The sequence below is a fragment of the Aethalodelphis obliquidens genome, unplaced genomic scaffold (assembly GCF_003676395.1).
Source record: "Aethalodelphis obliquidens isolate GAN/ISIS:26980383/991018 unplaced genomic scaffold, ASM367639v1 scaffold90, whole genome shotgun sequence".
In the NCBI taxonomy this organism is placed as follows: Eukaryota; Metazoa; Chordata; class Mammalia; order Artiodactyla; family Delphinidae; genus Aethalodelphis; species Aethalodelphis obliquidens.
In genome coordinates this window covers 1,572,988-1,600,332 of record NW_020838034.1, presented here as the reverse complement: position 1 = coordinate 1,600,332, position 27,345 = coordinate 1,572,988, and the positions used below count along the sequence as shown (strand labels likewise).

Genomic DNA, 27,345 nt, shown 5'->3' with positions numbered 1-27,345 from the left:
TTGGGGAAAGCAACAAAAAGATGGGTGGTTTATTGAAGGCTTGGTCCAGACACTTATAAAAATACAAATTGGCATGAAATTCGACCTCATGGCAAGTCCGTCTTCACAGAAGACAAGTGGGTGACCCCCCGGGGAGGAAAGGTGCTGCCCCAGGGAAGAGGCCCACAGGGCACTGGGCACAGATGGCAAGCCTGGGCTTCCTGCTTGACCTGGTCCAGCAATCACCTGTCCCCAGGTCTTCGGCCTTGGCCCCCAGCAGGCTCAAGGATCCGATCCCATCAAATCCCAGTCTTCCTGGGGGATGGGATGAGAATATCAAAGCAGCTGACAGAGACCCTATGTTTGTCTTGCCTCTGTTCCAGGGTGCCCAGGGCTGTCTGCAGCTCCCCTGCAGCTCCTCTTCAGCCTGTGATGAGGAGGCCGGCACCTGGAAGGGTCACCCCAGACCCTCTGGCCTCCCCCATCACTATTCCATCTTGTCTGTCTGGCTTGGCCCTCCCAGCTCAGGTAGGGGGCAAGGGCCCTCCTCTGGGGAGTCCTGGGAGGGCTCTGGTTCCTGGGGCTGGCAGGAAGGGTCCGCTTGCCTCAGAGGACTCTCAGGAGACGCAGAATTGGGAGCAGCAGCAGCAGCAAGAGACAGAGGGGGCTGGGAGTGGCCCCCCCTTGCCACCCTGACGTGCCACTCTCTCCAGGGCTCCCAACAGGATGGGCTGACTCAGGCTCTGTGAGGGGGAGGGGGTAGCACTGATGGGTCCTCCTGCTTCAGCAGCCTCCTTCCTGCTCTCCCCATTACCTGTTCACTCCCACCCCTTTCTAAGGGGTCTCCCGAACTGGCCAATCCCTTCCCATAATCACCTCATCATCTCTAAGCCCCAACTTCCAAGTCTCCTCCCAGTTGCCATTAGAGACCACCAGTTCAGCTAAGGCTTGGACAGCCTTGCCCCTGGAGATGCCATTCCCTTTGTGTAGGGGAGGCTCCCACAGGCTAAATGGGGGGGGGGAAGAGGTTCCTCAGAGTTTGATGCTCCCAGATTCTTCCCACTCCTCCCCTCATTCCTGAGGGCCCCACACTAGCCAGAAGGGTTGCTCCCCTGCCCCAACCCACTCACTGTCCTCCTTGCAGCAGACAGACACCTGGAGCCTCAAGCACTGGCCAGGACTCTCCGGAGTTGGCACTGCTGGGTGGTGGGAAATCGGGAGGAAGAAGTTAGCACAGGCTAGTTTGCATGCCTCAGACTGCGTTTCAAACCCTCCCAGCTTCTCTTCTCTCCAGTTCCCTGGAAAGCTTTTCCTTATTTTGGGGCCCCATCTAGGGGCCCATCTGTGACCCTACTCATGTCCTCTTTCCTGGCTCCTCTTCCTTTCCCCTCCTCTCTATTGGTTCACTCTAGATGTCCCCCTACTCGGTCCTGGACTCAGGCCCCCTGTCCACTCCCCCCTCCTAGGCCTAGCCTTCCTTCCCAGTCCTCTCATTCCCCCACCCCTCAGGATCTCTGCCTTGACTGCTAGCAATGGCAGGTAGCCCCATTCCCCTCCCCACCTTCCCCAGGAGGCAGCCAGTGTGCCCATCTTCACTCACAGATGTAGTAGTAGGTCTCTCCAGGCAAGAATTCGAAGCCAAGGGAGAAGGGCGTGAAGCGCTGAATCTTCTCTGAGAATCGAACAGGGCCAAAGGGAGCGAAAGGCAGGGAGCACTCCCAGCGCTTGAAGGCACCCGGCCCCTCGGCCCGGCAGGCCTCATAGCCTGGCCAGTCCACCATGTATAACGCAAATGTCTCAGGGCCCTCAGGGGGCCCTGGACCCTCATAGTGTGGGCAGAAGATGTCTAGATAATCCTTGAGGCCCAGCTCCACCACGGCGTCTCCTCGAAGCAGCCTGCAGGCATAAGGTAGGTGAGGGCGGAGGGGCTCATGGCACGGCACACCTGCGGCACGAGGGTCAGAGATACCCCTTCCCAATGGTCCCCGCCAGCCAATCCCTCACCTGCTGGGGAGGGAGCAGCTTAGGAAGGCCTGAGTTCTCCAGACTGACACCTCTTGAGAGACAGAGTGCAAGAAAAGGATGAGGTAACCGATTCACAGGTTCAGAGAGGTTAAGGGACTGCAGTGCCTACAACCACATGGCCCAAATGTGAGAAGGCCACTCACCACAGCCTAGCTTTTGGGTGGGAGCTGCCACCCACCTATCTAGCCCTAGTGCCCAAGACAGGGCCTGGTGTAGCACCTGTGCTTGATAAATGTTAGGTGGATGGCTGCTGTGAAGAAGCTGGGGCACAGAGGCAAGGGACACAGATCTGGGCCCACAGAGCAGTCACAGACTAGAGATGGAGCCTGGGAACAGTATCCTCATTAACAGGTGCATAAAGAGGAAGGCTTGCCTTTTAAGACCTCAATTCAATGCTGAAAAGAATGCCATAGTAAAAAAAAAAAAAAAAAATGAGAGGGTGGATGGTGGGAACCTCCCTTTTTTTTTTTGTTTTGGCCAGAACAATCAAGTGTCATACGAAGAGGGGGGCCCCCTCCACATATCCCCCAATCTTTGGCCTCCTCAGGACTCCCTTCCACCTGCCTGGGGGAGCCAGTACAGGTGGGAAAACCTGGGACATGCTGTCCCTCTCCAGCATCAAACAGAGCATGAATCACTCCCTCTCCCCCCCCCCCCCCCGCATCCCCACCATACACAGAGTCCAACTTGACTTATGAAAGGCCCCCAACTGTCTCTCTATGGGTGGTCTTAAGATCACCTGCATCTGGAGTTCTGATTAGAAATGCAGATTCCTGGGCTCAGCTCAGACCTACTGGGACACAAGCTGGGCCTTTGTACATTTTGTTCCACGGCATCCCCAGTGCCTGGAAAAGTGTCTTGCACAAGGACAGCGCTCCACAAATATTTGTGGATTGAATGAATGAGCCAGAAACCTCAGGCTTAGGGGCTAGCAACCTGCATTTTTAACAAAACCTCCAAGTGATGCAGAAGCACTGGTCTAGAACAGAGAGTGAGGAATTCAGAGCTGGGGGACAACAATAGCTCTTATCACACAGCATTGGTATTGTAATGACCTGTCCCGAAGCTTGCTGGCCCAGGGGTTCTTTGGGCTCCCAGAGGGCGGAGCCTAGGTCTTATCTCTAACCCCCAGCACCCTAGCACAGATCCCGGCACAGAGTACACACTTAATAAATGTGAGTGAACAAACGGCGTCACAGATTGTCTTAAGTGAAAATCAGAAAGAAAAACAGATGGAGAAAGCAGAGGGAGGCAGGGAGAATTGGGGAGGAGGATGGAAACAGGAAAAAATATCGACGTTCAAAGGCAGGCAGCTCAGGAGAGAGAAATAAATAATAGTTTATATCTGTGCAGCCTGCACCTCTTTCACACACATGACCTCTGTTAGTCCGCCTGACTTCCCAGGGTACTAGGCGTTATTAGCCCATTTTACAGATGAGATAACTGAGGTTAGGGAGGTCAAACGACTTGCCTAAAGGTGATTCAGCTAGAAGGGCAGGGCCGAGACTGCACAGAAATAGGACTGATAATGACGAGATGAAAGCAGAGTTACAGAATGAGATCAGGAGAAAGAGTAGCACCAAAGGGAAGGCCAAGAGAGCAGGGGAGTAACCTTTTTTCACAAGAGTAAAGCCCCCCCCCCCACCCCGCCTCAAGTCCGCCGGCCCCAGCTCGGGCCGTTGGGAGGCTGGGGATCACCAAGAGAGAAGCGAGAGGGGCGGGGCTCGGAGTGCAGGCCGAGGTCTCTCGGGTGCAGGCTGCCGGCTCCGAGACCCCACCGACTGCCTTCGGGGCTGGGGTCCCCCTCTCGGCCCCCAGCGCGTGCGGGCAGGGGTGGGAGACTCCGGGCACGCCTCGCCCCTCCCTCCTCCCCCGCCGGCTCAAACAAAGGAGCCCCGGCGCGCGGCCGGGTCTAGGCGGCGCCGCGCACAGTGCGAGTGTCGGGCGCGCGCCCGGCCCGGGAGCGCGCAGGCCCGGCTCGGAGCCCGCAGGTTTCAGCCCTGCTACCTGGGGTTACTGGAGTTCCAGTAGACCTCGTGGCGGAGGCCACAGCCCCCTCGCAGAGGGGAGCTGAGGAGCGCGGCCCAGAGGACAGTCCGCAGCAGGGGCTGCAGCCGCATCGCCCCCGGGGTCTGGTCTGCTCTGGCCCGGGCGGGCCCGGCCCGTCCCGCTTCGCAGTCGCGCCGAGAAAGGTACAAAGTGCGGGGGGGTGGGGGGGACTTGCGGGGAGGGGGGTGGGGTGCTGAGACTCACAGGCCACGCCCCTGGATAACTTTCCACCAATGTGGGCGCGTCTCCGCCTCTTCATTCAAAGCCAACTCTTGTTAACCTTCTGTGCGCTGTAGCGGGCGCGCCAGCTTAGGCAAGGTCTTGCTGAGGCTAGACCGCGTTTCAAGGGGGCGGCGAGGAGGGACGTATTCCACTGTCTAGGAGTTGTTTTAGGGAGGTCGTGTCTTTCGTGTCTGTATTGGTACAGGGTAGAAAGCCTTATTAAATCTTTGGAAGATTTAAATATGGGCCCACGCCTTTTGCCCAGAAAGAGGCAAGTGAGGCACGGGAGAGGATCCACGAATTTGTCCAGCCATCTTAGGCACCATTGCTCCTTTTTCTTTGCACATCTAGGGATATAGCGAGGGGAAGGGACAAATCACCTCCTGGGACCACCCCCTCACCCCAACCCCCCTTTACAGAACCTCAGATGGCGAGCTCGATGTCCACCTTGGGGTTGGGCCCTGTCCCTTTCCGCCCCATACCTTCGTTCTGGGCGAACGAAGGCCATAGTCTCAAAGACGAAGTAATGAGGTGGTTGCGGCCCATACAAAGCACTTCTGTTCCCGAACCCTTAGGTGGGGTGGGGGAGGGGAGAAGCAGGTGCGCGGCCTTGGAATCGTGGGAGCCGCCGCCGCGCCCCGCCCCGGCTCCGGGGCTCTGAGAACGCCAGCCAGTTCCGTTTTTCCCAGCCGCTGGTCAGAGGGTGGGGACAGCGAGTCCAACAGCTTGGCCGGTTTGTCGATGGTCGCCGCCAAGGGGCCGCGCAGCGTTGGGGGCGAGAACTTGGCTACTGGGGGTGGCAGAGGGCGTACAGCGCCCTTTGTGGTACTGGATTGTGCAGAAGGTCATCCCAGACTGGGCAGAAACAAGCCGCGTGCATCCCAGGGACACCCTCTGACCCAACCTGGGGCTCTCGCCCTCCCTATCCTGTCTTCATCTGAGGAGCAGCGTCTCCTGGCGGCCAGATCTGGAATCGCGACAGGGGAGACGCTCCTTCCCTAAGCAGACAAACTTCGAGGCACGCTCCCAAGACCTCTCTTTTATTGCAGTTCTGCAGAGACAGGCTGTGCGCACCTCCCTCAGCTCCGTCCAGCTCCCAGACACTCCCCAACCCCAAGATGCCACTGCGTGGGCGGGTCCCCAGGGTGCTGCTCGACAGCAAGTGGAGGTGCCCGGTGTCAGTGTTTTAAGACTCCTGTTCCATAGTGTCCAGGCCCCAGCTCCTTCGGTCACCGCAGGGGACTCCAGGGGTCTGCCTGTTGAAGTCCTAAGTCCAGGTTGGAGGCAGCGGAACCTCAGGAGAGGTCAGAGGTAGAGCGAGGACACTGCTGGGGGCGGCGGCGCAGGCCTGGGGTGTGGGAGGCCGAGAAAAAAGGTCAGAGGTCCCCCCAGACCACTCGCCCCACGAGCCCATCCTCAGCGCCCCTCCTCCCCTACCTGGAGGGTACCACTGGGGGCGGGATTCCAGCTCCAGGGCCAGGCAGGTCAGCCGAAGGGTGCTGACCCGGAGTGTCAGTAGGCAGTGGTTTTCTCGGGGGTGGAGGCTTGGTGGGCCCCTGAGACTGAGAGAGAGAAGGCAGGAGGCCAGCTTGGGAGGGGGTATCATGTTGCCCACCTCCCACACACTGGTGCTGGGGAACACCAGCTTGAGGGGCGGCACCAGAGGACACCTTGTCTGCAAACAAACCTGTCACCATTAAAGATGCCACTGGGGTATGTGCCCTTAGTCACAGGGGGCATCTTACTACCAGCACCACTGCCAAGGCTACCAGCACCACAGCCCTGGGTGGGGGGAGAGGCTGTGCCCTTCTCTCCCCCCACTGTTACCTTCGGGTACCTCACCACCGGGTCAGCGGGCAGAGGGCGGGTGGGGGGATTGGGTCGGTCAGCCAGCTCAGCCTGAACAGAGAGAGGGGCAGTGACTGTGAGAGAACAGCCAGGAGCAGTGGGCATGCAGTGGGTCTCCCGAGGGGTTCAGGTCAACATGCAAAGTCAGCCAGGGGGCAGGAGAGAACGGGGGCATGCGCAATGGGGCTTGAGTGCATGCCAGTAGATGCCTTAGGGGAGAAAGGTGTGGGTCACCTGTGGTGTCCCTGGAAGACTGCAGTCCCACCACTGACCACCAGATGGTGGTAGAAACCAAGGCAGGAGGCTCACCCTTTGCTACTTCTGGGGAGTGTCTGAAGGCTGAGGGGCACCCTGGTCCCCTAGTGAAAAGCGCCACTGGCAGGGAACAGGGGGGAGAACTGCAGTTGGGCACCAAGCCTCCCACCTGCCCTGGGCCAGGGTAGGGGCTGGCCCAGATTTACCTGGAGTCTCTTGGGCACAGGGTCAGGAGGCAGCGGCCTGGAGGGAGGGGCCGGGAAGCCAAGAACACTAGCCTGCTGAAAGAGCAGGAGGAGCGGACAGGCAGAGTGGGGGCGGGGGGGGGGAGAGGGAGCGGAGAGACAGATGTGGGCAGAGAGGTGTTAGTGCTCAGGGATGGGCAGCCAGGGCCCCGGGGGCAGTGGGGCTGTGCATGCGGTTATTCAGTTTCATGCAGAGGGGGTGACAAGTGGTGGAGTGGGCGTGCAGACCACCTCCACACACACACTTCTGTCATCAGATCCAGAGGGCTCAGGGCAGGGGCACTCACCAGCCCTTCTACACATGGCGACCAGGGCCTCATCAGGTCCTGGCACACTGAAGGCCACTCTGAGCACCACCCCCTCATGCCCTCCAGGGGACATCACTGCTGGGAGCACAGGTAGACCCACCTTTCAAAGCCACTGGCTAGGCCAGCGCAAAGAGCACAGCACTCCCTCCTCTAGGTGACTGCCCCTCCCCAGTCCAGGCTGGACCCTGCTTCTCAGCCTGCAGCCAGGGGACGGGAGGGGAGGGCTGGCCCTGACTCCTCTGACTGACTCTTGGGCAATGCAAGTCTTTCTCTGAGTCTAGAGCCTTCAATACCCGCCCCCCACCAGGGCCCAAGCTGGATGCCTGGCCAGGACTGGGCCCTCTCTCCTCTGGCATGCAGACTTACCTTGGCACCTGGCATCAGCAGAGCCCTCTGCGGGCGTCCTGGGCGTTCGGGGGGACCAGACTGGGCTGCCCTGAACATGGAGAAAGGCAAGGAGAGAGAGGGCCCAGCCTCAGACCCTGTTCTCCACCCATTTGCAGCCTTTGAATGGGGTTAACCCTTTGTGGCCCCGTGGAGCACAGTGTAGGCCAAATCAGAAGTGGGAAGGGGAAGCTCATCAGCCTGAGGGAGGGCCCCACTTCAGCACTGGGGCTCCTGGAGAGAAATGATCCTAGCACCCCAGCTTCCCCACTTGGGTCTACATGTGAGGTGAAGGGTTACGGGGCACCTGTAGGGAAGGGAGATGTGTGTGGGGTGTGGTCTGGGGGGCTTGGGTTCAGAATCAGGTGTCAGAGGCTGCCCAAGGGCGGGGGTGGGGCTCCAGAGCTGTTGTCCTTAACAGAGATGTGGAGAAAGCTAGTAGTGGGGAGGCTGGTACCTGTATTGGCAGCTGGGTCCCTTAAGCTGGCAGAGTCTCTGGCGCAGGCGGGCACGGTGCCAGTAGCTGGCACCAAGCAGCACCAGGACCAGCAACAACAGGAGGCTGAGGGGCAGCCCTGTGGTCAGGGAGCTGGTTGCTGTGGGTGAAGGCAGGTTTGAAGGTGGGCAGGGCTAAGAACTCTACACCCAGGAAGAGGTGGGGGGGCAGGGAGGTCAGGTGATCAGAGAAGGTGAAGGGGTCAGGGGTCACACAGAGTCAGGGAATCAGCAGCGAAGGGGTCAGAAAAAGAGGGGCAGTGAAGGATGCCGTCTCAGCTGCCCCTGTCCCCCACCTCATGCTACCTCTGATGTGGGTGGTGCAGTCTGGGGGCGCCCAACCCTCCTCACAGTGGCAGCGTCTGTTGCTGTCGCAGACCTAGGAGGTACAGGTTGAACAGTGAGGAGCTGTGCCCTCTGGGGCCGTGTTTCCCTGTCCCCAGCTTTTCAAGATCTCAGATGTCCGCAACTGGAAGGCGTGCTGAGAATGATAGTGTGGAGGGCGCCAGCGTTCTGGAGAGAGAGACTCTTTATCTGGGCCAGAGAAAATTAGATTGAACTCACATTGTGAGTGCCTTCTATCTGCCAGGCACTGTGCTAGAAGCTTCCATACTCATCTCATGTGCCCCCAGGAAGTGGGTACTATTATTATGCCCGTTAGTTAGAGGAGGAAGCTGAGCTCAGAGAGGTTAACAACCTGCCCTGGATCCAACAGTTAAGATGTGGTAGAGCACGGATTAGAACCCAGGTGTGTCTGTTTCCAAAGCCCACCATTCTTTTCCTTCCCAGAGGCTCCCTGCTCCCCTTTCATCTCCCCCCATGCCAACTCACCCCATGCCCGTGGCATTTGCTTCGACATTCCTGTGTTCCCAGGATCTCCACCGGTTGGCATTGATGGTCGATGCACACCTGCCCGATGGCGAGAGAAGAGCAAAGATCACCTTCTCAGGAGCTTTACTGGCACTGGGAGGCCAACACAAACGAAGCCCACCCCGCTTTTACAGATGGGGAAACCAAGGCTCAGAGGGTAACGGGACTCTGCTCCATCTGAAGTGAGAATCTGAACTCCCCCCGGAGCCTGCACCTTCTTCACCGGTGGCTAGTGAGGCCTGGGCGCTGCCTGCAGCAGTCCAGATATCCCTCCCCACCTGGTGCTGCCCACCTAGGCTGCTCACCAGGCCGGGGCCACAGGCTGTGCCAGGCAGAGTCATCAGGGGCTGGGCCACGTCGTTGCCCAGGTCCAGGTGTACCCAGCTGCAGTTCAGCTGGGTCCCGTTGGCTTCCAGCATCTCCCAGTGAAGATCCCGGGCTGAGCCCAGCAGAGGCTGGGCCCTCCCTCCCTGGCACTGGAGCTGCCCACAAATGGCATCTCTGGGGTTAGGGAGGAGGTGTAGGGTCAGTGGGGGCGGAGCCAAGACTCCCACAAACCCAGAGGAGGAGCCAGGTTCCCTCACTTACCTAGGGGCACAGGACACATAGCTGCCATCAGGGCTGCGCCCACAGCTCCCAAAGGCGTCCCCCCGAGTGTTGGCAGTAAGGAGGCAAAGTGGCGCGGCGGGCTGGGCCCCAGGCCCCCAGAGAGCCTGGCACTGCTGGGCATAGGAGGTACAGCGTCCTTGCATGCACACAGCCTGTCCACCAGCACACGGCTCACCGTCCCCCAGGCTGACATCAGGGGGGCACTGGGAGCTGTCTCCTGGGCAGAACTCGGGCAAGTCGCAGTCACCTCTGGTAGAGCGGCACTGCCAGCCGGCCGGGCGCAGCTGTGGAGGGTGGGTAAGCATCAATGTGGGTGCTGGGCAAATCCAGCCAGGCCCTGGGAGTCAGAATGACCTTTTCCACACTGGCCCCTGGCAGGTGGGCTCTGGGCAGCCAGTCCAGTCTGTGCCCACCTGGCAATTTTGACAACAGAGTCCATCGGACGCGCACTGTGCCCCTGGCCTCAGCTGGCAGGTGAAGTAATCACAGCAAGGATCAGTGCAGTCCTATGGGCAAGGGCACAGAGGGGCCGAGTGTCAGAGCAGGCTGGGCCTGAGAGCATGCCCTAACCCCCTCCCAGAGCCTGAACCCAAAAGGATGCACACAGCAAATGAAGACCAGAGCCCAACAATCTATGTGCAGTCCCCGCAGACAGGGAGGTGGGGAGAGGGGTTCCTGAGGCTTGGAGACGGCTCATGAGCCAGGGTGAGGGCACAGAAGTGAGTGGGGCAAGGCTCTGGGTGAGGGGCTCACATCTGGGAAGCCACAGTCACACTGCTCGCCGGGCTCCACCAACATATTTCCGCAGACACTGGCCATAGAGGGCAGACCGGAGAGCCGTTCAAAGAGGCAGCTGCCCATTCCACCCAGGAGGGCTTTTTCCAGGGCCTGTCGGCTGCAGTTGCTGAAGTTCAGGCCTGGCAGGAAGCTGGCGATGGCGGCAAGGAAGGTTGGGGCTGCGGACGGCTCCCTGCCCCCTGCCCCCTGCCCTCTCCATCCTGCAGTTACTCACTCTGTCGAGGCCTCCATGATGCAGCTCTTGGCTGGGGCTGGACCTGGACAGGGGCAGCTATTCCCAGGTGAGTCATGGCCCAGGCCTAGGCTGTGGCCCAACTCGTGGGCTATTGAGGAGGCGACTCCCAGGATGCTTGTGGAGTGGTCCTGTCATTGGGGAGGGGATACCCCAGGTCCAGCACCAGCCTGACTGCTCCTCTTCTCTCCTCATCTGACCTCCTGGGTACTGAGCAAGCACCGCCTCCCTCCTTAAGTGCTTCTAAAGTAGGAGAAGAGCCCAGGCCTGGGTGGCAGGAAACCCGGGTTCTAGCTCACCTCTGTTACCCCTCTCTAGCTATATGGCCCTGGGCGAGCACCTTTGTTCTTTGGGCCTCAGCTACGTCCTCCGCCCCCAAGAAATGGGAAGAGCTCATAGGTGAAGACACGAATGGGCGGGCCACAGGCGGAGGGTATCCTGACAGCAGAGGCCACGTCATGCACCCCGGCCCTCTATACCCTCAGCTTTGGGGTTGGTAACTTTGCTGGGGGTTTCAGTGAATACATGGTACCACATTTGGGAGGAGCTGAACGGGAATGGGGAGGAGACGTGGAACTAGCTCACCATGTTCACACCTCCTGAGAATTCAGGAGAACAGATGGAGTTCTGAATGGCCATGCCCACCATGGGCCCAGAGAATGAAGTGGCACTGCGGGATTGAGAGGGCGAAGGTTAGGGCCCAAAGCCAAGGTGGCCAGAGCTTCAGGGCCTCAGGTAGGGAGCTGGGATGTGAAATTTGCCAGGCCGGGGCAGGGCCGGAGCAGAGCTGGGCCCCGCTGGCTGAGCCTGGTGGGTCTTACGTCACCAGCTGGGCACTGTCGTGGGGCAACCGAGGCAGCAGGTCTGTCCGGCGCCAGCGGAGGAAGCTGTCTAGTGTGAGACCTGGGTCCTGGCTTATCTCTATCAGGTCACGCTGGGTCCAGGCCTCCAGGCCCACGAGCGCCACCCGGACATTCAGAGGCCTGAAGAACTGAAAGAGAAGTGGGGCTCAGGAGAGGGGTTCCCATGGTCGGGGGCCATAAGGATGCTGCTGGGTCCCATACTCACTGTGTCCAGGAGGAGGGCCACTTCCAGGGTGCGGTTCAGCAGGCTCTGGAAGTCCCGGTACCTCTGGACCTGTGGGTCAAGAGAGGTGACCGTGAAAGGCAGCAGGGCAGGCAGAGGTCGGGAGAGGACTTGCAGGGGTCAGCAGGCTCACCTCGGAATGGTCAACCACAATCACCAGCTCAACAATCTTGGTCTCTGTCACCACGTCCCGCCTCCACTGTGGACAAGGGGAAGGCGCATCAGGCACACCCACCACACCCCACCAGCAGCCGCGTAGGGCTGACCAGGCTGTGTCCACGACCACTCTGTGTGGTCAGACAAGAGAGTGAAGAGCCCATTTTACAGAGAACCTGAGAGGCCAGGGACTTGCCCAAGATAGACGAAGAAGAGGTTTAGAAGCTGGGAGTAGGGCCCTGCTCTTCTGGCTTCAAATTCAGTGCTTTTTCCCAATTAAAAAAAAATAACAGCCAACACCATCAAATACTTAACGTATGCCAGGCAGAGTTCTAAGCATTTACATATATACATGTATGTATATAGATTTATTTAATCTTCACAGTAATCCTATAAGGTAAGTAGTTTTATTATCCCCATTGAATAAATTAGGAAATTGGCTTCTTATTGCTTTATGATCAGTAACTATGTATTTGCTATATCCCAGTGAGAGCTCTCTGCATTTGGATCATAAGACAGATGAGGAGTTTGAGTCAAGTACCTGCATCCAAACCCTGGATATACCATTTATTAGTTGAATGGCCTTGGCCAAGTCACTTAACCTCTCTGAGCCACTTTTCTCACTAAAATAGAGCTACAGATAGCACCTACCTCCCAGGGTTGCTGGGATCAGTAAAGGAGATAATGTTCACAAAGTGCCTGGTACTGGGAAGTTGCTCCATTAGCAGGAGCAGTTGTTACTGTGAACAAATAGCTCTGAGGGCCCGGGGGCCAGCCCTGGGGACAACAGAAGCCCAGCCCTCCTGCCATTCATCCTCACCCGGAGAAGGTGACGCTGTCCCAGGGGGTGCTCTGGTGGAGCCTGAGTGGGCACAGATGCAGGCCAGCTCAGGGCACAAGTGTGGCCTGCCAGGAGGAGGTCTTGGAGCCGGGAGATAACAGGGGGACCCTGGAGGTCCCCAGGCCCCAGCTCCAGGGAGTAGCTTCTCTCTGGGGACAGGATCACCAAGCCCCTATGCAAAGATGCAGGAAGTCAGAAAACTTTTCAGCTCCATGCCTCGTTTACGCCCACTCTCTCCACCTTCGTGGAATTGACCCCTTGTACCTGAGCCCGGAGCAGGTGCAGACAGAGACCCAGGAGTCGGCGTGGCCCTGCACTTTTCCATGGTAGCAGCAGTTCTCCTATAGCAGAGAAACATGAGTGCCAACTGGAAGGCCAGGCCAAGGTTTGAGCCCAGGAGGCTAGCCTGTGGGTGAGGATAGGCAGTGTCCTCCCATTCTCCAGGAACGGCACCTTCCAGTCGCCCCTTTCCTTCTTCCCTCGGGCCAGAAACAGGGCACAAGATGACCTGACTCACCAGAGTGTGTCCCTCACTGACCACCCGGGTGCCATCAGGCTGGTACCACACCAGGGTTGGACGGCCTGAGACTAGCTCCCTGTGGAATGAAGAAGAAGGAGGGCAGTGCTCCCAGGGTGGTGCAGTCACAGCCTGAGACCTGGAGGTGGTAGAGGGGTGGCTGGGGGCTGGGCAATCCCTGCAAGCTTCCTGCTTCCCCTGGAGACGGCAGAGTATGGTGGTTGGGCCACAAACTCTGTCAGGCTATCTGGGTTCCAATCTAGTTTTCACCACCCACTAGCTGTGTGACCTTGGGAGAGTTATTTAACCTCTCTGTGCCTTGACTTCTTCATATATGAGACCGATAATAATACATCATAGTATCTACCTTATAGAGTTGTTATGAGGATTTAATGAGTTCAAGCTCTTAGTACCTGGTACACCGTGGATGCTATATAAGTTGTTAGCCATGTTATTGTTAATGTTACCACTATCATTATTACCTATTCTGTAGCAGCTCCAGGATATGACTCTCACCATCCAACTCCAATTTGATCCGCAAAGCCTCAGGCAGACTGGTCTGTGGGCACCAGAGGGCATGTCACCTCCCTGGCCCTGTCTGAAACTCCTATCTTCTCTAACCAGAAAACCTCAGGCCCTTAGGAGAGTACCAATGATTAGATCATTGGTGGGGGGATCCTGAGGGAGGGGCCAGGAAGCCCTGCCTGGCCTGGGGTATTGTTCTGGGGGGTTGTGTGGGGAGGTCAAGGAAGGTATCCGAGCCGCCCCTTCTCGGCTTCCTGCCCAGAGAGGAAGCATCATGGAGGACCCAGTGCAGGCCCCAGCCCTTCCTCTGACTCAGCTTTAGAATTGGGAGGGGAGGGTGTTTGGTGAGGCCCTGACCCTCTCCAAGTCTCCCCACTGAAAAAGCTGACAACATGAGACCAAGAAAGCAAGCTTGGCCTCAGAATTTCCCAGTGGAGATGGAAGGGTTGGGTGGGGCTGAGGCAGACAGATGTGTGTGCAGTGGGGAGAGCGAGATAAGTGAAGCCAGGTGCTGGGGTGCGGAGGGAGAGGCAGCCAGACCTGAGATGGCCATGCTACAGTGAGGTCCATTCACCCACTCCTCAGCCAGTTTTTGCCTGGAGACACCTGATTATTCAGGGTGGTGGGTGGTGTGGGTGTATTTCTTTATTCGAGGGGAGAGAGAGGCTCACCTGAAGTACCTCTGCTAGGCTGAGCGTGAGGTTGTCCTGAAGGATCTGGGGCTCCGAAGACCCATTCAGGGCCCTCTCTGGCCTTGCCTGCTTCTCCTCAGTGCCACCTGCAGGGTTCCCAGGACACCCCAAGAGAGTGCTGAGAGAATCAGCACCACGGCTGGGGGTGGCTGGTGCCCTCTGACCCACCTGGCTCCCAGCACATCAAGGCCCTTCTCTGCTTGAAGGACCCTTGCATTGCATGCTGGGACTTAAAGAATACTAGAGGGAGGGGGCGGGGGCTTCTCTCCAATTTTTCCCTTTCATCCCACCAACCCATCCACAAGTACCCAAAGAAAGAAGTTCAGTTTGCCCAGTCTGTGGCCCCCCCGTCCCCCTCAGGCCCATCCCAGGTTCTCACAGGGACCCTCCGCCTGTTCCTACCCGCTCCCAACCACCTCCGCCCAGGAACGCCCCCTCTCAGGACTGGGCGAAGACTTGTGGCCCGGTGCCCACTCACCCTCCCTTTCCTCACATCAGAGATGCCGGGAACGCCCATTTCTGGGTGAACATTGCAAACACCCCCCTCCCTAAATATCCCTCATGCCCAGTTAGGCACACCCGCTCCCCACAGCCTCCGCTTCCTCCCGGAGTCCGCCCCCCATCCCCACAATGGCCCTCTCTCCTCCGGACACTCCACCCCCGCCTGCCCTCTCGGCCCCCAGCCCAAGACAGCAGCGGGAAGTGAAAGTTCCAAGGAGGAGTTGGTGTCCCAGCCTCTTTCCTGGCCAATTCTCCCCACTCCTGGCTCCTCCCGGGCCCCCTCCCGTTCAGCCAGCTTTCTGGTGGCATCAGCACCAGGGTGAGGGGTGCCTGGCCGCTCAGGTCTGGGATGGGGGCCAGGAAGTATCCTCTTCGCCAAACCCTAGGAGACGTGCCTACTCGGCGCCCTGGCACCGGGTGGAACGGTCAGCTAGGCCCCAGAGGAGCGAAGACATCAGTCCTGGGGAGCAGAGACCCTCTACCGCGATCCTGAGGGGGCGCTGGGCCAGGCCCTGCGGTGCCTGGTCCCGGAGCCTCAAAGTGTCCGCGGGGACTGCGCAGAGGATGACAGAGTAGGGGGCGCCGGCATCCCTCCTCCTTCCCTTCCCACTCCATCGCCCAGTCTCTGGGCCCTCGGCCCAGGACAGCCGACCAGGGCGGGCTGCACTCTGGTTGGGGTCTCCGGCCGACCCCAGGACCCCAGTGCTTCCCGACTTCCCTGCGCGTCCTCCCAGTCCGCCCCCCGGCCCACTGCTGGCAGGGTACTCACCTATATCTGGGAGCGGCCGGGAGGGCAGAGGGCTGCCCGCCCCCAGGAGCCCCAGGGCCCAGAGCAGCGCCAGCCGCATGGCAGCGGCGCCCGGGGTCGGGCGAGGGCAGCAGGTGCTGGGCGGAGTGCCGAGGAGCCGCGGCTGCTGGGTCTGCTTCGCTCACCTAGCGGCTCGGCGCAGCCACCAGGCCCCGCCCCGCCCCCTCCCACCCCCCAGAGCCAGGCTCCGCCCTCGGAAGGCCCCGCCCCCACAGCGCGCCGGGTCCCAAAGAGGCGTGGACCTAGCCCATGACTCCGACTCCCGCACCGCCAGCGCTGATCTGCACAGCGGCTTCCCGGCTACTGTGCAAAATAGGAGCCGAGGCCCGGTCCGACCGCCTTGGGAGCCGCGCCTCCACCCGGCCCTGGGTCCCGACGCCTTCCTAGCAGCTTCACTGCCCTCTGGCCTCAAGTCAGCCGCCCCGCTTTGTCGGATCAGGCGGGCCAGTTCTCCCTATTGCCCGGCTCACCCTCCCGTACCGGACCCCCGCGAAGCGCGGGCAGCAGGCGTGTACAAAGCATTTTATTAAACAGGAAGGAGCGGTTGGGAGAGCCAGCAGGACGCCTCTTCACTCCGCGTAGGTAGCATCGTCGTTGCTGTCGCTGTAGGCGGAGGAGGAGAGCTCCTCGCGGGGTGTGCAGACCGGGCACCGCTGCCGCATGTCGTTCCAGCACGACCGGCAGTACACTGCCTCGCAATCCGGCGTAGGGCACACGTAGGACTCGGGCGTCTCGGGTGCCTGGCACACCACGCATCGCCTGCGCAGCCAGGGGCGCAAGAGGGGCAGGCAGCGGCGGTGCAGGATGTCCGCCAGGTGGCGGCGCTGTTGGGAGGCAAGGGGGGTTTAGAACCTGTTAGCGCTTCTTGTCTGAAGTCTCAAGGCCTGACTATGCGCACATGTTGGAGGAAGCTAGATTGGGCAAAGAAGACCCCTGGAGGGCGAGGGTGCTATGCAAGTGGGTCCTAGAGAGCCTCCCTCACTCCGTGATGGAGAGTGGGAGGATGAAGCCTCGATTCTCTCCCAGCCAGTAACAGCAACTACCAGCATCATGTTACCATAAATCGCCTTATTCGATTCTCACCGTGGGGCTGAGAAGTGAGTAGAACAGATAAGACTATCACTGTTGTGTTCCCCCCACTTTACAGATGAGAAAGATGAATCTCATAAATGTTAAGTGACTTCCCCAAAGGCACAGACTGAACAATCAAACCTGCCTGGACGCAGGTACCCTGATTCCAAATCACAAGCCTGGCTCATTATGCTCTCTCACTCTCCCACCCTCTCTCCGCACAATTGCCAGGAATTCTCAGGCCACCTTACCAGATGCTCTTTGCTCAAGAAACTCCAGGGGGCACTTCCCTGGTGGTCCAGTGGTTAAGACTCCACGCTTCTGACGCAGGGGGCCCAGGTTTGATCTCTGGTCAGGGAACTAGATCCCACATGCCACAACTAAGAGCCTGCGTGCTGCAACTAAAATATCCCGCATGCCGCAAAGAAAATCCCGCAGGCAGCAATGGGGATTCCGCGTGCCGCAACTAAGACCCAGAGCAGCAGCCAAATAAATAAATAAATATTTTAAAAAAAGAAAAAAACAAGGAACTCCAGGGGTTGGGACTTCCCTGGTGGTCCAGTGGCTAAGACTCCATGCTCCCAATGCAGGGGGCCCAGGTTCAATCCCTGGTCAGGGAATTAGATCCCACATGCCGCAACTAAAGATCCTGCATGCTGCAACGAAGATCCTGTGTGCCTCAACTAAGAGCCATTTATTTATTTGGCACAGCCAAATAAATAAATGAATATTAAAAAATAAAAAAGAAAGAAAGAAACTCCAGGGGCTCCACTGCCTGCCAAACAAAGGCAGAACTCCTGGGCTTGGCCTTCTGAGCCTTCCACAGTCTGGTCTCTTTCTAGCCTCTGCTCCAACTTACCCCTCCCTGAAATTTGCATCTCCTGTGCCACTTTCTCCTTAGACTAGCTCTGGCACTTGGCATTCCCTTTGGACTCTGAGTCTTTGCACATTCTGTTCCCTTAGCTTGGAATGAATGCTCTCCACATTTCCATCTACCCATCAAAATCCAGTTAACTCCATGATCTGGTCATGGAATCATAGTACGTTCATTTTCAGTGAGTTTCTTAGGAGGCTGGATCAAGATGGTGGAATAGAAGGACATGGAGCTCACCTCCTCCTGTAATATGTTCATTTTTTCATCAGACATTCATTCAGCCCCTACTGTGTGTCATGGGAGTTGGGGGATCTAGGCACTGGAGGAAAAAGTTAAGCAAACACAGTCTCTCACTTTTATGAGCTTTGTTAGGGCTGATTAAATAAGAGTGACTGCCACTTGTTTTTTAAATAGTATTGGGCACTGTACCAAGAAACTGTAAGTAAATTAACTCAATTCAAACAATAACCATGTAAGGCAGATATTGTTGTTATCATCTCTTTTTCAGGCAAGAAAACTGATGCTTGGAGAGGTGATCACTTGCCTAGGATCACACAGTGACAACTAACATGCGTACAGAATTTGCTATGTGCCTGCACCGTGACAGTGAAACTCATTTAATCCTTACTACAACTAGATGGAGTAGTTAACTCCATTTTACAGAAGGGAAAAACCAAGGCTCAACATTTATGTGTGTTCAAGATCACACAATTGTCATAGTAATAAGGGGAGGAGCCAGGATTCAAACCTAGGCTCTCTGGCACCAGAGCCCCACACCTGACCACCACTCTATTACTGATCTCTAGTGAGCAGGCCTTACAGATCTGTCCAAACTCCCCATTCTTCAGAGGAAAAACTGAGGTCCAGTGAAGACCATGGCCAAGGTCACACAGCTTAATGAGGGAGTGTGGACTGGAGCCTGCTTCTTCCCACGGTGTGCTCTTTCTGTACACTGCGTGCCCCTTCATGAAGCCTCCCTGATCCCCAGCCCACCTGCTTCCCCTCATCCACCAATCTCCCACCCCACCCACCGATGGGACTGCACTGAGGTTCTGGTCTGAAGCCCTCTCAGAAGAACCTGTGGCTTTGTCTTGGGTCCCTTGTTTCTGACGAACCCCTCTTGCTCTCCTTTGACCTGATGGTATCAAATCTGATTCCCCTTTTCTGCCTGCTTCCCAATGGTCCACTTAGGATCTCAGGCTGGGCTGAATCCTGGGGCACAGAGATGGACACAGCCTTGACCTCCAGGAGCTGGATGACCAGGGCCCTTGGCATGCATTCCATCAGAACTCACTGAGCATCAGTAGGCCTGGGGCCTTGGTGGGGGCTGGGTGGACTGAGGGGAGATGCCTCTCCCCCTCAGTTCTCAGACCCAGCCAGGGGCACAGGCCTGGACTTACAGGAGCCCTCTGCTGTCGTGCCCGTCTCACGATGGTGGCCCTCCTCAGTTGGGTGAAGGCTGCTCTCTTCCTCAGGAGATCGTTGTAGAGGAAAAGGATCCGCTTCTTCTCACGCTGGGGCCAGGGAGACAGTACAGAGGAGGAAGACATTCCCCAAAGATGGGGCTTGTGGGGAGCTGGGCTTAGGCTGGTGTGTTTGTGTATGCAGGGGTGGAGAGGGCAGGGTGAGGCGCACCTTGGGGAAGTAGAAGGCTACGATGACCCTCCGGAGCCGGTAGCTGAAAGCTTGGAGCAGGCAGAGACACACTAGCAGGCCACTTGGTAGTGCAGCCCTCAAATAGGCCCTGGTACTCAGGGGCACGGGCTGGGGCAGGCAGGCTGGCAGAGGAGGCAGGCGTGTCAGGGATCTGGCCAGGACCGGCCGCGGCTCTGGGTTGAATTCCCCATGCCAGTGGGGTGTGGGTTAAATCTCTGATTACCCTGTTCTCCTCCTGCCTGCCCCTCACCCTGCAGAGCTGTGCTGTCGGACTATAGCCACTAGGCCCATGAGGCTATTTGCTCAACTTGGCACAGATGTAGAAATTTTCCATCACGGCAGAAAGTTCTGTTAAACAGCACTGCTCCAGAGGGCTGGGACCATCTGGCCCCAAAGCCCCAGCCCTCAGACTCCTCTGACCCAAGTCTGTCATCCTCCAAATCTTCAAGCCTGACCTGATGTTCCCTAGTTTAATTTCTCCAATGCAAGCACACCAACCCCCATCTTGCCACAGCCAAAGCCCAGTCCCCCAACTCTTTGTCTTGGAAAGACCCTGGCCCTCCCAGCCCTCAATTCCTCTGATCCAAACTTTCAGCATCACTCACGCATGTTGTTGGATTCCACCACCGTCTCCGAGGAGGTGTTCAGGGCTCCGATGGTATTCCGAAGAAGCCGGGCAAGCATGGAGTCTCCCCCGACTTTCACCTCCAGTTTATGACTGCCTGAAGCCAGGATAGGGAACGTGGTGTGTGTGGGGCGGGGAGTCAGGAAAGAGTTGGAGTTAAGGGGATGGGGCAGGTTGGGGACTGGATGTAGGGGAGAGGTCAAGGCATACAAATACTTCTCAACTGCACAGGACTTTCCATCCCTTCACTGAGTACTAATTCCTCCTTTTGGTAGATATAAAGGGGGGTGGAAACAGAGGGCCCCAGTGATAGCTGTCAGGTTGCAGGGTTGATATTTGACCCTAAGGAGGACAGGGAGGGGCCGAGATGCAGAAGGAGGTGACGAAATTGGAAGAATTGGGGAGGGGTGTGTGCACAAGGGTGGGAGTTCTCCAAGGGGGTGTCTCTTGGGCCTGGAGCCTGGAGTGGGGACTGGGCTCACTGCGGAAGGAGTACTGCACAAAGGAGTGGTGGCGGATGGTGTCGAAGATGGAGTAGAGAGCCCAGTCCAGGCCACACAGCAGTAGTAGCAGCAGCAGCACGGGCAGTGTCTCCATGAGCTCCTTCATCTGCCCAGGGAGCAGGAGGGTCAGAGCTGGGTAGCGCCTTTGGCCCTGGCATGGAGTCCCCTCTGACGCCTTTGCCCTCCCTCCTGCAGATCCCGCCTCTAGTAGGATCCAGGGGCCTCCCCTTCGTGCCATCCTCACCACATTTCTCATTTCTGTGGCCTGGATAGTGGGGTCCCAGGGGAAGATGACGGTTTTCTTCTCAGCGCTGCGGAGTGGCAGCAGAGTCCGCTTGCCCTGGGAAAAACGTCCACATGGTGAGAGCACTGAGCGCCCTCTCCCTTTCCCCTCTGCCCTCCTGGAGCGTGAAGCCACACAGGGCACAGAGCAGGGCACCCTTGGGTAGGGCTGTGCCCACTCACCAGCTTCTTCCTGCGTTCATCGATCTGACAGAAGTAGGTGCTGATGTAGATGTTGTCGAAGCGGATGTCCCCGTTATAGCTGTCCACATAGGAGAAGCACCTGTGGACGAGGGTGTCTCCATCGCCTCCAGGTTCACCCACCCCCAACCATGGGCTTCCCTGACACACAGTCAGCTGGCCACCCAGCATGCACCGAGCACCACCTGCGTCCTAGAAGGCTCTGCCCTGCCCTCCAGCAGTCCACGGTCCAGTGAAAGACATGCACATACACACGGATGAGACATAACAGAGGTGAGGAGGGGAGGGAGCGTCGTGTAAGTGCATGCGTGTGCCTGGGAGGTAGGGGAAGGTTTCCCAGGCATGGAACTTCCAGGATAAATATCAAGCAGAAGAAACAGCAGGAGCAAAGGCACGGAGACAAGGAAACCCCTCGAGGTTGAAGAAATCACCTGATCCATTGACTCCCACGTTCACCTCTCAAGTCCCTGCCTCTTGGCCGAGCCCTCAAAACATCTCCCGGAGGTCACTTCAAGCAAAACTCGTCTCAAGCATCATTTCCCTTCTCCTCTGACACACCCTTGCGTGTGGCGATGTTTTCCGTGTGTGCGTGTGTGTGCCCGTGCAAATGTAACTCTCCTCTGTGTATCTCCCAAAGTCCCACATAATGACTCAGTTTCCTGAGGAAAAAATGTTAATTGTTGGAAATGTGTTTAAAACGGTATAAGTACATTAAATAAGCTCTGTAAACCGTGAAACATAAGTTCCAATGCTGTTGGTTCTGGGACCCGGTAAAAATCCACATCTTTGCCTTTAGAAGTAACTATAAATGCAAAGAAAGACTGTGGGCGCCCCCTTGTGGAGAGACCTAGCGCTGTTGGGCCTGGGCCTCCTGAGTCTGGTCTCCGCCCCTCAGCCAGCTCAGCCCCTTCAGTGAGTGACCTCACCCAGGTTGAAAACCTGGAAGTGGCTTTTGACTCTGTGCCTCCTTCCTTCCCTCCCCAAGCTGGCTCTGAGACCTGCTGCACCTTCCCCCTACCTCCCTCCATCTCAGGCCAACTTCCTGCCATGCCCCATTCCACTCAGGCTCCCTAATCTCTGACCCAGTTTGGCCTCCCTGCCTCCAGGCTGTCCCAGTCCACCCTGCAACCTTGCAACTGTGGGGCAGTTCAGGGCCCTCCTGCAGGGATTTCCAGACTGTTCTGGCCATGCCCACTTCAGCCCAGTCCTCAACCCCAGTCTCTGCCTTCCACATCCCACAAATGCCAGATTCCTGGTCCAAGAGAACACCTTTCCTCTTCTTGACCGTAGCTCCCCATCTGCAGCCTTTTGAAGCCCAGTTATGGCCCTTGCAGGGGCCCCTCCTTGGCTCCCATACCAGTCCCGAGAGCCAGTCCATAGTACAGCCCTTGAACCATCTCTGGTTTGTGGATGCCTCGCCTGCCTCCCCTAGACCCTGAGCTTCTTGAAGGCAGGAATATGGCTCATTGATCTTCGTCGTCCCACAGGGCCCTGGGCACACACATAACCACTCACCTGCTGTCACTCTAAGCCCCACAAACAGGGGCAGAGAGAGCAGGTGCCCCTGTGGCCGCCCTTGCCCAGCCCCTGCCCATCTCAGGCATTTGGGGGTGGAGACAGGAAATAAAGGGTCCAGAGGTCAGCAGGGAAGCTGAGTGAGGCTCAGGGCAGCCCAGTTGGATGCCAGGCTGGGTGGGGTTGAGGACTTTGGTCCAAATGGAGGGAAAGTAGCAGCCAACGCAGCGGGCGGGAGAAAATGAAAGCAGAGTTGGACGATAAAAATGGCACAAAGTCAGAGCCAAGGGGAATATGAAGGGCAAGAAAAAAAATCAAAAGTCAAAGCTAAAAGTGGAAAAAAAAAAAAGTCAGCGTTGGGATAAAGGCCGGAAGGAGGTAGATGAATGAAGACGGTCGCCCTTTTAAGGTGGTGGGAACATGGGTAACTGTTTCTTCTGACAAAATGTCCACATTTCTCTTACCTTTGGGTAAACAGCGATCCCAGCTCTGTAAAAAGGCAAAGTTAAAGGCGCAAGAACATTCACATTCAGAGTCGGAGGAGGGCCCTGCAGCTCCATTCTTAGGGCCTCCCTCAGGGCAGGTCTCCAATCTGGAGCGGAGGAAGGGGCATCTGGGTGGAGGTCAGGACTCACGCGTGGAGGACGAACAGGAAGGTGCAGGAGAGCAGCACGTGCAGCAGCCCCAGGATCCACTCGAGCCGGGCCTCCTGGCGTCTCACGTAGTCCCGCACCTCGGTGCTCACGTGTTCCCAGCTCGTGTTGAGGCCCAGCACCCCAGCCCGCTTCTCTTCCTGGTGGACGGCCCGGGTGCTGACTCAGAGGCCCAGACCCAGCCTCCCAGCCTCTCTGTGGCTTCTCTCCCCTGATGCCCCGCTCCTGTCCCCAGCTCTTCCCAGGACCTTTAGGAGTTGCCGCTGTCTTCTGTTCGCTGCCCTCCTTGACACAGTCTTTCACCTGTATGAGCTGACACCTCCTCACACCTGGCCGACCACCCATCCAGAGGCAGGTCCCTGTGCCCGCCGCAGGCTCGGCACCCTCCCTCTCCTGTAACCCAGTGCCAGCACCACTCCTCGTCTCTTCCCCCTCCCTCACAGCCAGCCACCTCCCTCCTGTGCCTGCTCCCTTGCTCTTTTCCTCACGCCCTGTTCCCTGTGCCCCCCACCCTCACACTGCCCCTCTCCTACCTTGAGGTTAATAGTGGCTGAAAATTCCCCCTCCAGGCCGCGAATAGACTGATTGAGGGAGTCATAGGTCTGCCCAAAGTTGCCTTCTACTGGGATGCGACTACGGCACCAAACTTCCATCACTGGTGGACAGGGGGGCCAGGTTAGGGGCCTCCCTGGGCCCGGCCTCCAGTCCTCCCTTCCCGTGATCCTCTTCATGCTGATTTTTTGTCTCTCTGCCCATGACTTTCTTTCTTTCTTTTTTCTGCACTATGTGACTTGTGGAATCTTAGTTCTCCCGCCAGGGATTGAACCTGGGTCCTTGGCAGTGGGCGTGCAGAGTCCTAACCACTGAAAGTCCCCGCCCATGACTTTCTACCACCCCGAGTCTTTCCCCTGTTTACTCTCCTTGAATTCTTTCCCCCATTTTTTCCACCTGTCTATAACCATACCAAACACTAACTAATTATGACAGCCGATACTTAATAGAGCCATTCCTCTGTGGGCCAGTTCTGTTACCTGCTTTACATGTATTATCCCCTTAAATCCTCAAAACCCCTAATGGCATGAGTACTATCATTACGCCCATCTTTCAAATGAAGAGACGAAGCTGAGAGCCTTGCTGTAAACTCACCTGAGTCACAAAGCTGGTCAGTTGGAAGGGCTGGACCCTGAGGATGCTGCGTCCTCAGAGCCGAAAGCCTCCCCTCCTGAATGCCTTCCTGCCCTGCACCTACCCAGTGGTCCCCAAGGACTCAGATCCCTAGCCCTGCTGCTCCCCTCCCTCCTGCCACTATGCTGACCCTTGGCAATGCCACAGAAGAACTTGAACTTCATGGGCAGGCAGAGCAGGTGGTTGAGCAGTGGGACCCAGATGCGTTGAAGGCACTCTCTGTGCTTTTGGTCAAACCAGCGGCGGCAGTTTATCATGGCCTTGTTCACCACATCTGCGGGAAGGGGCAGTGCGGGTCTGAGGTCCCCACACCCTGACCCGAAGCCCTGGCCCGGCGGCCCTCCCCGCCCTCCCCTGCCCAGGGATCCCCCTCACGGGAGCAACGCAGCTTGGTCTTCAGCTCATACATCTTCTGTGTAGAGAGGCGGTGTCTGAAGGCTGAGGCGCGGAGGGTCTCTCTGCCTGGGGCTGTCTCCTCCGAGCCCTCGGCATCCTCGGGCGCATATCCACTCTCACTGCTCACCTGGGCATCCAGTTCCTCAAAGGTGTTGGTGATGTTCTGAGTCTTGGCTTTCAATGACTCTTTGCTGCTCTGGGGTCGGAGGGAGGAAAGGGGTCAGGCATGCGAGCTTAGAGCTTCTGCTGCCAGACAGCCTGTTCTTCCCCTGTTAGCCAAGCTTTGGGCTCTTACCTCAAGCCTATAGGGAGCCTAGGCCCAGAGATGGCCTCTCGCCTCAAACAGTCCACTGTTCGTAGTGCTTGGGAGCCCCCTCTCCTCCCCAGGTGCCTCTGCTCTGCTTACATCCCAGGCTCCCAGCTCCTCCTGAGGCCTCCCATCCCAAGTCCTGGTTAGTCAAGGAGGGGTTCCCCAGGTCCTTGGACTTCACCCCTCATCACTAACCTCTCAGGCCATTGTGCCATCTCAACGTCCCTGACTCCCAAGCCCCTCAGCCCCTCTCTCCCCAACTCCTCAACTTTCCAATTCTTCTAATCTCCAGTACCCAATTCCCTCATCCCCTGATCCTCAAAGTTTCCAAACTCCTCAAGGCCAGGGCCCCCAGTTTCCTGACGTTCTAGCTCATCTGCGCAGAGTACCACCTACTCAGGTGTTTGGAAGTGTGTGTGTGGTGTGTCCCAGTGGCCGCGGGCAGGGGCTCTCCTGGCATTGAGTGTCCAGGGATCAGGGCACATCCTGCAATGTTTGGGAACAGTTCTGCCAAAAATGCCAGTACCGCCCCCATTGGGAAACTGTAAGTCCAGGGTCCCAGCTCAGGTCATCTAGGCCCTGCGGGGAGAGGGACCCCTAGGCCCTGCCTGTGTAGGGTCCTGACCAGCAGGTCCTTGAACACTGCCCGCAGGGGGGCTGTGGAGACACGCCAAGCCGAGCGGGTGTTGTTGATCTGTAGCTCCACAGTGCAGCCGAGCGATGCTATCACCTCATTGAGGTTGTGCCGCAGGTTGGCCACTGGTCCTGGGGGAAGATGCCCTGGTAGATTATCTCCCTCTAGAGCCAATTAACTTTCTTCAGCCCATCCCTAGCTCCTGCTCTGCGGGCAGTGACCACCTTCTAGAACTGTACACTGATGGGGCTCAGAAGCTGGTGAGAGGTCATCTCATTCAACCCCTGATGTTTTTCTCTGTGTAAACTAAGGTGGCCCAGAGATGTGGAGGAACTCTCTCAGGGACACACAGCAAGTTGGAACAGCTGGGATTAGACCCCCACTCTTTCTCCTTCTCCAGGCCTGGCTCTCAATGGATGGCCCACCCAGGGTCACTGCTTAAGTGTCACTAACTGGTACCCAGGGGCACACACTCACCCTCATAGATGGCGGCCAAGGCATATCCCAGCACAAAGAGCCGGCCCTCCTTGCCCAGCATCTTGGGTACTAGCAGGAGGCTGGCGCAGCGGATGTGAGGGGAGGTACCCCAGCCTATGGCCCCCAAGCCTGTCAGGAGAGCCCAGGAGGTGGTGAGGCAGAGTCAGGACGCTAAACCACCAGGTTTAGCAGAGCACACACCGCCCCCCCACCACCCCGCACAACTCCCTTCTAGAACCATCACTGTACTGCCCTTGTCCCATTTACACTGACTCTGATAGGCCTTCTAGACCACTCATTCATTCATTTATTGAAGAGCCATTTACGGAGTTCGACTGTGTGGCAGCCTGTGGAAGGGCTTGGAGAGATGGCTAGAGATTGAAAAGCCATGGTTGGTGATTGACTTGGTGTGTGTATGAGTGTGTGGGTTTGTGTTAGGGAAGGGGGCCAACACTTCCCTTTTCCAGGCTGGAGTCACACTAACCCTAGGTACTGAGGGAGAAGAGAGAGCAAGAGAAAAATTCTGGAAACAGGCACTGGTGCTCAAAGCAGTGAGAAGAGAGGCCACAGCCACCTCAATATTCCCCGTGCTCTGACACCTACAGCACTCACCATCTCGGTCCCTAATTTTAGCCCTTAATCGTGTACCTCCTGGTATGTTTTAGCAGTTTCACATGTGTCTCCCTGTGGTCTCTGCAGGGAGACAGTGAGCTCCTTGAAGCTAGTAATCCAGGGAGAGAGACAGACGGGTAAACAAATGACTGCAACACCAAGTGCTAAGTGCACAGGGAGGTGCTTATACAGAGCTGTGGGAGCCAAGGAGGGAGCGGGTATTTCTGCGGGGGCGGGTGGGGCTGGGAAGGCTGGACAAAGGAGGTGATGTGTCAGCTGGGCCTGGAAGATGAGTAAGTGTTGTTAGGCATTCCAGGCCAAAGGAACAGCATAAACTGGTCAGGGAACCTAGAAGATTCCTGTGTGGATAGAGCGTTCTCCCAAGGATCGCCAAAGCAAATCCCAAGTCCTGACTCTTCCCTCCATCTGCACTGCCCTCATAGAGTCCCCAGCGTCTCTCACTGGGACTAACTAGTCCCCTAGCTCCTCTCTTGCTAACCTAAACTTCCATTTTCACAAGGCAGCCAGAGGGATCTTGTAAAAATGAAATCCGATCATGTCCCTTTTCCGCTGGAAACCATGCAGTGACTTTCCGTCTCACTTGGGAACAAATCCAGACTCTCCTAATACGGTCGACCGACTCTCGTGATCTGGCCCCTGACTACCTTCTGAAGTGATCTCATGCTCCTCAGCCCTTTGCCCACCATGTCCGCCCACGCTGGCCTACTGCTGTTCCTAGAACTTGCCAAGCTCATTCCTCCTCTCAGGTCTTTGCCCTCGCTGTTCCCCCTGCCAGGAGCACTCGTCCTCCTAGAGTCTTCACCTGGCCGGCTCCACCAGCCTTTTGGCCAAGACTCAAGCTGAGGACGACAGTGGATAAATAGTTGTCCTACATTCTGAGGATGA

The 27,345-nt window shown here is 57.5% G+C and overlaps 3 protein-coding genes across 26 annotated transcripts; all 3 read right to left on the bottom strand.

Annotated features, from left to right (window-relative positions):
• Positions 1–4,205, bottom strand: EFNA4 (ephrin A4). Of its 4 annotated transcripts, none has more exons than XM_027094891.1 (4): positions 4,012–4,205; positions 1,580–1,875; positions 1,110–1,178; positions 1–722 (listed from the first exon to the last, which is right to left on the bottom strand). In XM_027094891.1, the coding sequence occupies exons 1-4, from the start codon at positions 4,122–4,124 to the stop codon at positions 586–588; spliced, it is 615 nt and encodes a 204-aa protein (XP_026950692.1). In that variant the 5' UTR covers positions 4,125–4,205; the 3' UTR covers positions 1–585. The 4 variants fall into 4 exon arrangements, with proteins under 4 accessions (XP_026950692.1, XP_026950690.1, XP_026950691.1 ...); XM_027094889.1 differs by having other exon boundaries at positions 1–294; XM_027094890.1 differs by having other exon boundaries at positions 1–294; positions 1,110–1,175.
• Positions 4,206–5,294: 1,089 nt separating this feature from the next.
• Positions 5,295–15,611, bottom strand: ADAM15 (ADAM metallopeptidase domain 15). 21 transcript variants are annotated; one of them, XM_027094873.1, is made up of 23 exons: positions 15,407–15,611; positions 14,116–14,222; positions 13,402–13,478; positions 12,920–13,058; positions 12,667–12,743; positions 12,382–12,574; positions 11,539–11,604; positions 11,388–11,456; positions 11,141–11,310; positions 10,905–10,989; positions 10,302–10,450; positions 10,043–10,217; positions 9,703–9,795; positions 9,269–9,573; positions 8,986–9,181; positions 8,642–8,719; positions 8,117–8,189; positions 7,773–7,911; positions 7,298–7,367; positions 6,585–6,659; positions 5,963–6,174; positions 5,713–5,837; positions 5,295–5,623 (listed from the first exon to the last, which is right to left on the bottom strand). In XM_027094873.1, exons 1-23 carry the CDS (start codon positions 15,483–15,485, stop codon positions 5,571–5,573), a joined length of 2,805 nt encoding a protein of 934 aa, XP_026950674.1. In that variant the 5' UTR covers positions 15,486–15,611; the 3' UTR covers positions 5,295–5,570. The 21 variants fall into 21 exon arrangements, 14 of the variants coding, with proteins under 14 accessions (XP_026950674.1, XP_026950675.1, XP_026950676.1 ...); XM_027094874.1 differs by having other exon boundaries at positions 6,585–6,656; XM_027094875.1 differs by having other exon boundaries at positions 12,920–12,998; positions 15,407–15,607.
• Positions 15,612–18,074: 2,463 nt separating this feature from the next.
• Positions 18,075–25,939, bottom strand: DCST1 (DC-STAMP domain containing 1). Its single transcript, XM_027094901.1, is given in 15 exon segments — positions 18,075–18,183; positions 18,185–18,246; positions 18,434–18,442; positions 18,781–18,904; positions 19,026–19,168; positions 19,652–19,768; positions 20,154–20,280; positions 20,419–20,514; positions 20,640–20,739; positions 22,808–22,965; positions 23,359–23,480; positions 24,141–24,284; positions 24,386–24,602; positions 25,342–25,481; positions 25,828–25,939. Coding segments are annotated over 15 exon segments (1,665 nt in total). The 5' UTR covers positions 25,889–25,939; the 3' UTR covers positions 18,075–18,138.
• Positions 25,940–27,345: the final 1,406 nt, after the last annotated feature.